We start from the raw sequence: 13,210 nt of genomic DNA, 5'->3' as shown, positions 1-13,210 counted from the left end.
AATATTGGTATTGTCGCCTGAGCCGTAGTTGACGAGCGTTGTTACGCGCAGAACACCGTAGCCAGAGCGTTGCTTGTATTCGTCACGATGCGGTCGACTAGCGAATACTGATGCGTAGGTGCAGCATATGAAGCAGCGTGGCAACTCAAACTGGCACTAGCGCAGGTAGGCATGGTATAATAACGATGCATCTAGCGGTTTCTGCAAAGGCAAAAACATTGAATAAACGATACGGAAAAATAGAACAAATTCAAGAGCGCGATAATCTAAAAGCAATAAAGCAATAAATCATAATGTTCAGTTCTTACCAACGATTTCGTCCACTCAGGCGCTATGCCTCCATTCTCGACGGAGTACACCATGAAAAAGACTGAGTATGGCGGCTGACTTAGAGCCCGCCAGTCACGGGAACCCGCAAGTACTGCAGACACGCGGACATAAACATTAACACATGAACATGCCATACTCATCCGTAAAACAAATAACATGCGGAATAACAGAAAAATATCCCCGTATAAACTCATCCCGCGAAACACAACACAAAAAGATAACACATATATCGTACGCAACGAACAAGTACCGCCCGCGACAGAGATGGGCAAAAGTATCGATCAGCTGTTCGCGCCGTCTGAGACACGGCCAATAAAGCTACCGCGCGAAGCCAGCGTGGGGGGACGGGAACGGCTCAGGAAGGGGCAGGCTGCTCCATCTCGCGGCTGTCTGGGAAACTCCTCCGCACCGCGCAGACCGTAAGGCGCAGGTGTCGCTGCAGACGCATGACTCCTCCGTCACGCGCACACAGGCGCGCGGCTCACAGGCGCACTAACACCCGCCCCTTTTTGACTTCGCCGTCAAAACAAACTTAAACTTTCCTTCTTCACTCGGCCTCGGTAGCGCCGATAATCTTCACCACCTTGGTGATGGGTCGCGCATAAGTCGTGCCGCGGACGCGGACCCACACGGTGCGAACTCGTCCGTCCGCGGCCGCCGGCGCCGCCTCTACGCGTCCGAGCGGCCAGGTTCCGCGAGGAACGGCGTCGTCCACCATGAGCACGATGTCCCCTGGCTTCATGTTCGTCGTGCTTCTTGTAGATCGTCCTGCTCTCGTCTGCAGCAACGGCAGGTACTCCCTGCGCCAACGGCGCCAGAATTGCTCCGCCAAGTAGGCGGCTCGTCTCCATTGGCGGCGACCGACTAGGTCGCAGTCTGTAGTAGCGCTGCTGCTGGGAAGCGTTACACACTTGAGGTGCAGGATGTGGTTAGGTGTGAGCGGAGTCTCGTCTCTGGGGTCAGCACTGACCGGCGTCAGAGGCCGGTTGTTAATTATACATTCGACCTCACACAGGAGTGTGTGAAGCGTCTCGTCTGTCATGGATTGTTCGGTCAGGATGGCGTTCAGGATCTTGCGGATAGTGCGAATCTGCCTTTCCCAGGCTCCGCCGAAGTGCGATGCGTGCGGCGGGTTAAACCTCCAGTCGATCTTCATGTCCAGGGCAACTTTCTGGATCCGGTTGTTGTCGTTCTGCAGCTTGTCGACTTCGTTTCGGAGCTCTCGGTCTGCGCCCGTGAAATTTGTACCGCGGTCAGAGCGCAAGGTGCGTACGTCGCCTCGGCGAGCGACAAACCTGCGCAGTGCGCACAGGAACGAGTCAGTTGACAAGCTTTCCGCCACCTCTATGTGCACCGCTCGCGTTGCGAGGCACGTGAAGATTACGCCATACTTCTTGACGTGAGACCTGCCCCTCTTGACGTAGAAGTTGCCGAAAAAGTCGACACCGGTCCTGGTGAACGGTTTCTCGCCTTCACGAACCCGATCCTCCGGAAGGTCGGCCATCTTTTGAGTCTCCGGCGGTCTCTGCCTTCGGCGGCAGCTCAGGCAGCGGCTCAACACGCGCCTGACGGCCGAGTTAGCTCCCAGCACCCAGTAAGACCTACTGATGTCAGCCATGACGTGCTGTCTTCCTTCGTGGCCGGCTCTGCGATGAAAGTCCTCGATCAGCATATCAATGACGCGCCCCTTCTTCGGAAGGATCGCTGGGCACTTGGCAGTCTCGCACAGCGCGGAGTTCCTCAGGCGACCCCGAGCTCTCAGCACGCCATCCTGGAGGCCGGGATCCAGGCGTGCGAGCGGGCTCGACAGACGTACTTCCTTGCCCGCTCTCAGGTCCTTCATCTCCTGCGGGAAGCTCGCTTCCTGCTCCGACAAGATGATGAGTTTCTCAGCGTCTGCAATCTCCTGTACGCTGAGCTCGGCCGGCGACGACATGATGCCGCCACGTTTCTTGTCCCTCAGCATCCGCAACACACGGCGGATCCATGCCACCGCCCTGGTCAGCCGTCTCCAAGTCGAGTAGTGGTTGACTAGCCTCTTCATCGGCCTGACGGCGTCGGCATTGCCCTCGACGCTGCTCAGGCATGTAGATGTCTTCACCTCCGGATCGTGCTCGGAGACTCCTTCTCCAGCTTCTGGGTCGCTCGGCCACGTCTCCGGCGGCCCCTTCAGGAACTGAGGACCGGCTCTCCAGAGGCTACTGCCCATCAGCGTTTGGGCGTCCACTCCCCGGGAGACCAGATCCGCCGGGTTCTGACCTGTGGGCACAAACCTCCACTGTTCGACGCTCGACCCGTCATGAATAGCCGCGAGCCGATTCGAAACGAATACATGAAACCGTGTCCTGGTGTTGCGGATGTACTTCAGTACTGTCGTACTGTCAGTCCAGTAGTTCTGTTCAACTCGGGTGTCCAGTGCGCGGACCAGCTCTTGTCCTGCCTCAACCGCCAGCTTGGCAGCAGCCAACTCGAGTCGGGGGATCGTGAGCGCTTTCACGGGGGCCAGTCGAGCTTTGCTGGCGAGCAGAGCGCAGTGAGCGCGTCCTTCCGGCGTCACGGTACGCAGATAGGAGACGGCGCCATAGGCTCTCTCGCTCGCGTCCGCGAAGTGGTGCAGCTCCACCGTCCCGTCCAGTCTTCCCGCCGTAACGCACCTGGGGAAGAAACAGTGAGACAACTGCGGCAGGTCTCGCAGCCATCGCTCCCAGGATTCTCTCGTAGCTTTGGGCACTTCCTCATCCCAGCCCACTTTCAGCCGAAACAGGTCTTGGAGCAAGATCCTCGCTCTCACGATGCATGGAGTCACCAGTCCCAGCGGGTCGTAGCAGGACGCCGTAGCCGACAACATCCCCCTCTTCGTCTTCGGCTTCTTCGTCAACTTGCTGACGTCTACCTGGAAGCTGAACATGTCGGAGTTAGTGTCCCACAGTACTCCCAGGGCGCGTTCCACTGGAAGAGCGTCTGTCCCCGGCGTGAGCTCTTTCACTTTCTTTGTCCTCTCTTCTCTGGGCACAGATCTCAGGACTCCGACACTGTTACTGCTGATCTTGGTAAGCTTGAAGCCGCCCTCGGCGCAGAGCGCCTTGAGGTCTCCGACCAGTTTGACCGCGGCTCCTTCGCTTCCCACAGACTTCAGGACGTCATCCACATAGAAGTTCCGTCTCACGGTGTCTCTGGCCTCCTCCATCTTCTGACCGAACTCCTCAGCTGTCCTGTGCAGCGCCAGGTTGGCGCAGCTCGGTGAAGACGTAGCACCGAAGAGATGTCTTGTATTGCGATATTCCCTGGGCGTGCAGGTGACATCTCCTCGTGGCCACCACAGGAACCGCAGGTAGTCTCGTTGATGTTCGGGGACCAACACCTGCATGAACATGGCCTCGATGTCCCCCGTGAAGGCGTACGGCTGTTCACGGAAACGGATGAGCACGTCAATCAGTGGGTTAGTCAGGTCAGGTCCCTGCAAGAGAGTGTCATTGAGAGACACGCCGTTGAACTTGCTCGCGCAGTCAAACACAACCCGAACCTTCTCTTTCTGCGGATGCCGAACTCCGAAGTGCGGGATGTACCACTTGCATGCTGGTTTATCGTTGTCTGGGGCCTCTTCCGCATACCCCTTCTCCAGCAGGTCTGCCATCACAGCCTTGTACTCTTCAGCGTACTTCGGGTCCTTCTCAAAGGCCCTCTTCAGAAGATTGAGCCTCTTGAGAGCAACTTGACGGTTGTTGTCAAGAAGCGGCTTGCTCTCCCTGAAGGGCAGCTTGATCTCGTATCTCCCTTCTCTTCGTCTGCAGCCTGTCTCCATCTGTGTGCACCATCTTACATCTTCAACCGACAGACCTCTTCTTGTGTCGGCTCGGTCCTCGAACAGCTCTTCTGGGCCCAGTGCGTCCACGATCTTGATGCGGTTGATGCTGACTGACTTGGTGAACTTCCCGACACCACTCAGCACCCAACCATACCTCGTTCTCACAGCATAGGGACCACCATCTCGGCTCGGACACACTTCCACAGGCTCCATCACACTGGCCGCGTTACCTCCTATCAGGAGGCCAATCTCTTGGTCACCTGATAGTGTCTCCAGAAATACTCCAGCATCTTGCAGGTATTTCCATTTACTCACATCTTCTTCGGATGGAATGTCTTCAGACGTCACAGGGATGTGGTCCAGGACATACAGAGGCGGCAGCTCCATGCAGCTCCATGCTCCATCAGAAGCCCCATCGAGGCTTCTGATGACCAGACCAGGAACGAGACAGCTGTCCATCACCGCCTCTCCCCTGATCGTGCACACCCTCAGTGATGAGTTGTTTTGCGGCGTCACCTTCATCTTCTGCAACAGGTGCTTTGAGATGAAGGAGTGTGTGCTACCGCTGTCAAGAAAGGCGTTAGTTACCACAGTCTCCTTGTCTAGCCCCACCATCACCTTCAGCACCTGGAGCTTGGCCCCTCCCGCCCCGCTGGGCGCCAGATGGCCTGTTGTAGCACTTGGTGTTGGACTTATCCTATCTTCATGGAGCACAGTTGGGTGGCTTCTGTTGCACCGCTCACAGGTCCTCCTTTCCTTACAGAACCTGGAGCGGTGGCCATGCTGAAGACAGGCGAAGCAGAGGCCCTTCTCTTTCACGAACTTGCTCCTCTCCTCGTGCGTCCTGGACTCGAACTTCTTGCAGTTTTCGATCTGGTGTCTTCCCTGGCAAAAGAGACATGATGGTTGTGCATTCTCCATTGGCTGGACACTTCCTGCTAGAGTTCTTCCAGCGATTACCCTTCCTGAGGGCTGCACCTTCAGCTTTGTGTCATCTTTCTTGGTTCTTGTTCCTGGGCACAGCACATGTCGTCCGTACGAGGGGTTCGTTGCAATCCTTGCTTCAGTCTCGATGAATTGGACAAGATCACTGAAGTTCGCTGGACGTCTCCCTTCCTGTTCGATGGCATCAGCTTTCCGGCGCCACCTCTCAGTCAGGTGATACGGGAGCTTCTCCAGCAGTCTTCGGATGGTCTTCGAGTCAACAGACCCCACACCGTGTGGCAGGTTCTCGAGCGCGTTCATGCAGCCCCTGAGGAAGATGCCAAAGTCATCCAGTCCGTCTCCATCATCCGCTCTAAGGGTGGGTAGGGCTAGCATCTCGTCCACCAGACTAGCTACGGTCTGAGCCTGACAGTCGTACCTGCGGCGGAGCAACATGACAGCTTGGGCATAGCCCTGCTCTTCAGGCAGATGAACGCAGGTCTGAACGAGGTCGTGTGGCTTTCCCTTGGTGAACTTAAGCAGGTACAGGAGCCTCTCAGCATCACAGTCCACATTTCTTGCTATGTTGGACTCGAAGGTCCTGAGGAAGGGCTTGAACTTCGAAGTGTCACCCCTGAAAGTGGTCAGGTCAAGTGATGGCAGGTGGAGACGCCTTACCATCTGCAGGTCAGTGCTGTGTTGAGCCGGAGCCCCGCCAGCTACTTGCTGCTGTGTTGGCTCGTCTTGCAGAACGGATTCTGGTGTCACTTCCTGTGGAGATGCCGCTGGAGATGTAGCATCTTGCTGAGCTGCGGCATCTTGCAGAGCTCTTGTCACCGCAGCTTCCTGTGGCTGGACTGTGTCGGCGGCAGCAGCCCCTTGCAACCACATACTTGCAGCTCTTGTCGCATGCTCCACCTTCAGCATCTCCTCCAGGACCTTCTCCTTGGCTTCACTCTCGTCTATCTCCGCCTGGATCTCCAGCTCTTCTCTCTTCTTTCTCAATGCAGCTTCTTCTTCTTCAAGCTGGTGCCTCTTCTTCAGGGCTTCCTTCTTGGCAGACAGCCCAGCCAGCCTCGCTCTCTCCAAAGCCCTGGCAGAGACGATGCTGGCCGATGTTCGGACACTGGAGGCAGGCTTGGAACTTGCAGCACTTCCACCTCCAGATCTTGATGATCCCGACTTCACACTCTTCCCATCATCGGCTTTCTTCGGCTCACACTCTTCATGCAGCTTATCGGTCTCTTCCTTGGCCTGCTTCCTAGCTCCCTGACTCTGGAACTCTTCTTCCTTCAAGAGCTCTCTCAACCTCTCCAACAAGGCTGGCTTTCTTCCCCGCACATCTTCTCTACGCCTAGTCAACTCCCCGACCAGCTCCTCCTTTGTCAACTTGTCAAGGTCCATGGTTATCGTTGGCACACACGGTCAAGCAAGGTCAAGCGAGGTCAACGTCAAGTGAGGGGGTCATGTGGGTCAGGTTGGGCAGGTCAGAAGGATAGGGTTGCTGGCATGATAAGTTATGAATGAACACTTCAACCTTAAGCTAAACACATGTCAAACTAGCACCGAGAACAGCTACACGAATGTCAGCCTCATATGGTTCAGACACACCACATCATTGCACCTGTTCCATGCATGCCTCAAAAGTCTTAACAAACAGAAAAGATCACTGGTCAGACCTCTTTCCCTGCCATCAGGAGCAGCAGCACCCACCATCAGTAGCAGTGGCGTCCACCCAGTAGGTGCCAGCCAGCAGACGCGAACCTCCGCCACCGCAGGGACATTAGGCTGCTGGAACCTCCATCCTGGATCCAGTCCCCACGGCGGCAGGCAATCGCGTCTGCAGCGGTCATGCGTCGGCCGGTAGCGACGGAATCAGCAAGCAGACATGCTGATGCCCCCGGAAGACGATGATGAAGACGATCGTTGAAACTATTGTCGCCTGAGCCGTAGTTGACGAGCGTTGTTACGCGCAGAACACCGTAGCCAGAGCGTTGCTTGTATTCGTCACGATGCGGTCGACTAGCGAATACTGATGCGTAGGTGCAGCATATGAAGCAGCGTGGCAACTCAAACTGGCACTAGCGCAGGTAGGCATGGTATAATAACGATGCATCTAGCGGTTTCTGCAAAGGCAAAAACATTGAATAAACGATACGGAAAAATAGAACAAATTCAAGAGCGCGATAATCTAAAAGCAATAAAGCAATAAATCATAATGTTCAGTTCTTACCAACGATTTCGTCCACTCAGGCGCTATGCCTCCATTCTCGACGGAGTACACCATGAAAAAGACTGAGTATGGCGGCTGACTTAGAGCCCGCCAGTCACGGGAACCCGCAAGTACTGCAGACACGCGGACATAAACATTAACACATGAACATGCCATACTCATCCGTAAAACAAATAACATGCGGAATAACAGAAAAATATCCCCGTATAAACTCATCCCGCGAAACACAACACAAAAAGATAACACATATATCGTACGCAACGAACAAGTACCGCCCGCGACAGAGATGGGCAAAAGTATCGATCAGCTGTTCGCGCCGTCTGAGACACGGCCAATAAAGCTACCGCGCGAAGCCAGCGTGGGGGGACGGGAACGGCTCAGGAAGGGGCAGGCTGCTCCATCTCGCGGCTGTCTGGGAAACTCCTCCGCACCGCGCAGACCGTAAGGCGCAGGTGTCGCTGCAGACGCATGACTCCTCCGTCACGCGCACACAGGCGCGCGGCTCACAGGCGCACTAACAATTGGGGAGTGCCAAACCATCGGCTATCCTGGGCTATCCTGTGTTTTGACCTTAGGGGTGTTCACGGGCACCGCACACTGCTGCGTGCGGTGTGTGCGGTGCGGTCCGGTGCGTCCAGCAGGCGTGGGGGTAGGAGATGGGTAGGCGGTTCTGGCGTCACGGCTGCGTGCGGTGGACGGGACGGTCCGCTGTGGATGTCCGTCAAGACAGCCTATATGCAGCCCAGATTCAGCCCGGATTCAGCCCAGATTCGGGACACCTCCGATCAAGCTGAAACTCGCACACAATGTAGGCCATGACATGCCCAATCCACAGTCCAAGTCGTTCGGCGGCACTCCCAGTCGTTTGACCTACAGAGGTCAGCAAAGGTCACGTGGCCCAAATTTGCACAGCAGATTGTGGCCCACCCAGTAGAGCTAGAGCGCAAAAATGGCACCAATCGACTCGCCAGCATCTAATCTTACATTCCCAACACTCATTTGACCTCTCAAGGTCATGCGATGACCTAAGGTCATTTGTGGGATATGTCGAAAATACACTCCGCTCCGCCGTTTTTGAGATATTCGCGAAAACCACAAGGGGGGGGGTGTTGTTCAAACACCCCTCTAGCAGGGCGCGGGTTAATGGCCTGCCTTGTTTGAGCTCCGGCTGCGTAGCGCCGTAGCAAGGTCATTGAAGATCCTGCGTGCGGCTATTGGCTGCCCGGACAGCAGCCGCAGCGTGCGTGGTAGCGCTTACCGAAGAGAGCCAGAACAGTTCTGCGCAACCTATAGATATTTGCAAACGTATATTTTATGTGTGCATGTTTTCATTGGAAAGTAAGCCTGTGTGCATATTTCAAAACCTTTTTCTTACAAAGACGTGCAATTAGCCTAGCTAACCATTTAAAAGTTTACCATTTATTGTGACAATTTATGTTTTCATGTCCGTTGCAACCAAACCAAACATGTTATTTTTAATTTGTTTCAATTGAAAGTGCCTTTTTGACTGCACACAATTTTCCTTTCAATCGAGGTCCTTTGGTCTTAAAGGAGCATTATTTGCCTGGAAAAAATATTCGAAATATAGAATTGGAAGTTTTGAATCTGTCAGTCAAACGAATCAAACATCAAACCGTCAAACCCGAGTTAAACCTAACGGTAGCCCTCTGTCAAAAATAGTGATAGCGTTTTCTCTGGAAATTTTGATAACTTTATTCAAGTTTGTGTCACCTTGATGCTTTGACATCCACAGTCCACCTGAGTCGGTAACATTCTAGTTTGCGTGTCTGAATTCCCTTTGGATTTCTCTCGTATCCGGGCGGTGTGGCTGTGATGTCGGGGACGGCGATGGCACAGGAGGGCACCAAGCACGTCTACCACTCGATAGCGCTGGAGCCGGCCGGCGCCGTCACCGTGCCGGACGGGTCGCGCTGCTGCTCCGGCGGCCGCAAGGTGCTCACCCTGCTGCTGGCCTCGGCGCTGCTCTGGGTCATCGTGCTGGACATCATGCTGGTCGTCTACCGCTCTCACCACATGTAAGTGGACCGTCTACCGCTCTCACCACATGTAAGTGGACCGTCTACCGCTCTCACCACATGTAAGTGGACCGTCTACCGCTCTCACCACATGCACATGGACCGTCTACCGCTCTCACCACATGTAAGTGGACCGTCTACCGCTCTCACCACATGTAAGTGGACCGTCTACCGCTCTCACCCACATGTAAGTGGACCGTCTACCGCTCTCACCACATGTAAGTGGACCGTCTACCGCTCTCACCACATGTAAGTGGACCGTCTACCGCTCTCACCACATGTAAGTGGACCGTCTACCGTTCTCACCACATGCACATGGACCGTCTACCGCTCTCACCACATGTAAGTGGACCGTCTACCGCTCTCACCACATGTAAGTGGATCGTCTACCGTTCTCACCACATGTAAGTGGACCGTCTACCGTTCTCACCACATGTAAGTGGACCACTCCGCCACATTTAAGCGGGTCGTCTACAGCCGTGAATGGAAATGTTCCGCTTACTCAGAAACGACATTGCAGAAATGGTCATATTTGAAAATTGAGAGGAACTGGCTACGTGTTAACGTTTTTTTTTCAGTTTGCCTGCGTTACACTTCTTCCTGTCTTAAATATATGGCTTGTTTATTTTAGTTAGCGTCTTTTGTGGATCTATGCCCCCTCCCCCCCCCCAGCGTCTGAAATTGACGCAAGTTTTTATCTTCCACGGACAGCAAAGAAAACTTAAAAAGTCTGCCAAAACGTTTCAGTTGAACCCGCGCCTTGGTGGGGCCTCATCCAGGCTTGCCATGGGGTGAAGGCGTATTTGAGGTCACTCACTTGTTTCGTAATTAAGGGAGCGAGAAAGACCCGAAAAGAATAAATAGCTCGCTTTTAGATCTCTAACCTTCCGGGCGGTGGAGGGGCATGGCATTTTTTTGTCCCACACCTTAATTTTTTCGATATTTCTCCAGAACCGCTGCGCCGATTGTCACCAAACCTTCAGCACCCTCCTGTGAATAGCTTTTGCACATTGTGACCAAAATTTTTTCCAAAGGCTATGATACGTTGGCCGCTAATGACGTCGCAGTGACGTCATTTCTGCCATTTTCGATCCAAAAAAAGGTTTCGCGAGAAGAGCTGTCAGGCCTACAGCTTTAGAGATACAGAGAAATGTTTGAGTCCTAAAAGGTGTAGAATTAACAGGGCTACAAAACTGCAATATCACATTTTTGAAATTTTTGGATTTTGACCCCTACAAATAAAAAAGTATATTACTTGAATATGATAGCTGAAAATGAAAAAAACGAAAAAAAGATATATGTGATAGTCCCTACCGCCTTCTATCAACATACCAAATTAAAGATCAATGCCTCCTTTTTTTGCCAAGTTAAAACGAAAAAGCTGTGCAAAATTGATGACAATTTTTGAAACTTTTTTTTTTGCAATTTTACACCTCGTGGCGCAAAACAAAGACCACCATTAGACTCCCCGTGACGAGCTGCATCGAATTAATACCCGTTTTATGCAAAACTATTAATTTTGAAATTTGGCCTTTTTTACATGACCTTTTTTTAAAGAATAGGCCTACACCGCCACCCATGAACAGGTGACCAGGAGTGCCCCCGCCCTCGAACCCAGCGACAACAGAACCATTACGTTAGCACCAGAAAAAAAAACTGAGGAGATAAATGTCGCGGCACTCCCTGCTAAGAAAGGAAATAAACCAAACACAAGCAAAGAAGAAATGAGAGGAGCCAGGTTGTTAGTATGGCATACGAAGAAGGCAGAAAGTAGTCAATGGACTAATGAGCCATTGACTGAACCTCCCACTACGATCCCAAAATGAGCACTCATACATTCACATATACATTGGGTTAGGGGGTTTCCGTGCATACAGATAGAAAATTGGCTGGTCATATATAATGCTGGTGTTTATGCCGGTGTGACCAGGGGAGCTCTTCCAGCTAAGCAAGGCTTGTTGCTGGTCGAGTCCCCAGGTCACAGCATATGAATGTGGCGTATATAGGCAGTCTGAATAGGTATAGTACCTATATTGGAGCATATTTGTTTGAAATCCTTTTTCAAACAAAAGATTTAAAAAAGTCACTTTTCAAAAGGGATTTTAGGTATAAAGCATGTTTAAATGTGCATTTTTGACTAAATAACTGACTCGACTAAAATGACTTGAGAACCTTATTTTTGCTATGTGTATCTGAGCATAAGTTAATTTTTTGTATGTCTCTTTATGATTTGTTTTGATGTTTCACAAACTTCTGACAACAAAAAGTGGGGGGGGGGGGCTATGATACTGTTCCAGAGTCTAGGACCTTGCTAGAAAGCAGTTTTTGTGCGATATAGTTTTCGTGTAAATGTCTCTTTAAAATGGTGTATGTTTCTGGTTTGGATATTTGGGTCATCCTGCAGATAAAATAGTATTTCAAGAGATGGCGGCAAGGTTCCATTTAACTTTCGATGCATGATAAGAAGTTGTTGTTTGGCGATATCATTTGCTTTAACCGGGCATTTTTTGCCCCCCCCCCCCTTTAGTTTTTGCGATATATCTCGAGAACCGCTGCGCCGATCGTCACCAAACTTTCGGTACCCTCCCATGAACAGCTATTGCACATTGTGACCAATTTTTTTCCAAAGGCTATGTCTGCCATTTTTGACCCAAAAGAAGGTTTCGCGAGAAGAGCTGTCAGGCCTACAGCTTTAGAGATGCAGAAAAATGTATCAGACTTAAAAGGTGTAGAATTTGAAGGGCTACAAAAATGCGATCTCGGATTTTTGAAATTTTTGGATTTTGACCCCCAAAAATCAAGAAATAGATTTTTTTGAATATAAAAGCCAAAAAATCCAAAAAGTTTTTTTTTGAATTTCGAAAAAAAAACGGAATCATTGTGATAGTCCTTACCGCCTTCTATCTACATACCAAATTTGAGATCGATACCCCTTTTTTTGGCCAAGTTATAGCGAAAAAAACTGTTCAAAATTGATGACGTCAAATTTTCAAACTCAATTTTTAGCAATTCTAGACCTCGTAGCGCAAAACAAAGACCACCAATAGACTCCCCGTGACGAGCTGCATCGAATCAATACCCATTTTATGCAAAAATATCAGATTTGAAATTTGACCTTTTTTGACCTGACCTTGACCTGACCTCCACCAGAAAGTGACCTAAACTGTACCTGATGGTCTTATAAGCAACACCATTGAGTTGAAAATGAAAAACTGGCCATAAAACATGCATCGCACAACCTTAGTAAAGTTGGGTTCATGTGGTGACCCTTGGTGACCTCTGGTGACCTGACATGTGACCTGGCTTGGTATGACCAGTGACCTCTAATAGCAACATATGTACTAGACAACTGACGCCCTATCGCTGATTTTCGACAAAATGCGTTTTACTCGGTGTTATAGCGCTTTCCCTAGATGACTCGTGAACGTTGAAACATTTTATCTTTGATGACCTTGTTTCTGACATTTTTTTTTTGGAATTACATGCTTTCTTACTGCTAAAACTTTGTCTGATAGAGATTAAAAAGGCAATGAAATTTTGGTATGTCGAACCTGTAGATTTAAGCTATGTTTTGAACATTTATTTGTTTGCAACACAATCGTGACAGGCCTGATTTTGGTGGACTTTATTTGAATGTGTTGTTGGGGTAATACGCCCACTTTGGCGTGGGGGAAAGCGCCCATCATGGGGCAATGGGAGTTATACAGTACGGGCAACTGCGAGCATTTTGGGCTCAAAATGAGTGGCGGGATACGTTTATAATGCTCAGGATTCTGATTAAATATGCAATTTTGTGGTTAGGATCGTCTGGAACGATTTATTCGCAAGAACTGATCTCCGCCCCCCAAGGCAATGACAGGCGTTGACTGAATGAGGAGTGGG

The 13,210-nt window shown here is 51.3% G+C and overlaps 1 protein-coding gene across 3 annotated transcripts; it reads right to left on the bottom strand.

Annotated features, from left to right (window-relative positions):
• Positions 1-31: 31 nt before the first annotated feature.
• LOC122363856 lies at positions 32-7,786 on the bottom strand. Of its 3 annotated transcripts, XR_006253434.1 has the most exons (4): positions 7,293-7,786; positions 6,773-7,185; positions 309-421; positions 32-201 (listed from the first exon to the last, which is right to left on the bottom strand). XR_006253434.1 is itself a non-coding variant. In XM_043333653.1 (2 exons), exon 1 carries the CDS (start codon positions 4,346-4,348, stop codon positions 878-880), a length of 3,471 nt encoding a protein of 1,156 aa, XP_043189588.1. In that variant the 5' UTR covers positions 4,349-4,516; the 3' UTR covers positions 32-201; positions 309-877. The 3 variants fall into 3 exon arrangements, 1 of the variants encoding a protein (XP_043189588.1); XR_006253433.1 differs by lacking the exon at positions 7,293-7,786 and having other exon boundaries at positions 6,773-7,286; XM_043333653.1 differs by lacking the exons at positions 6,773-7,185; positions 7,293-7,786 and having other exon boundaries at positions 309-4,516.
• Between the last annotated feature and the right edge of the window lie 5,424 nt (positions 7,787-13,210).

Source organism: Amphibalanus amphitrite, unplaced genomic scaffold (genome assembly GCF_019059575.1).
Source record: "Amphibalanus amphitrite isolate SeventyFive unplaced genomic scaffold, NRLGWU_Aamphi_draft 000643F_arrow, whole genome shotgun sequence".
NCBI lineage: Eukaryota > Metazoa > Arthropoda > Thecostraca > Balanomorpha > Balanidae > Amphibalanus > Amphibalanus amphitrite.
The sequence above is the reverse complement of the archived record's forward strand: the minus strand, read 5'-3'. Positions and strand labels throughout refer to the sequence as shown.

Excerpts from the sequence above, each read along its gene's own strand:
- LOC122363856 (XM_043333653.1), bottom strand. The coding sequence starts at position 4,348 with ATGGAGCCTGTGGAAGTGTGTCCGAGCCGAGATGGTGGTCCCTATGCT.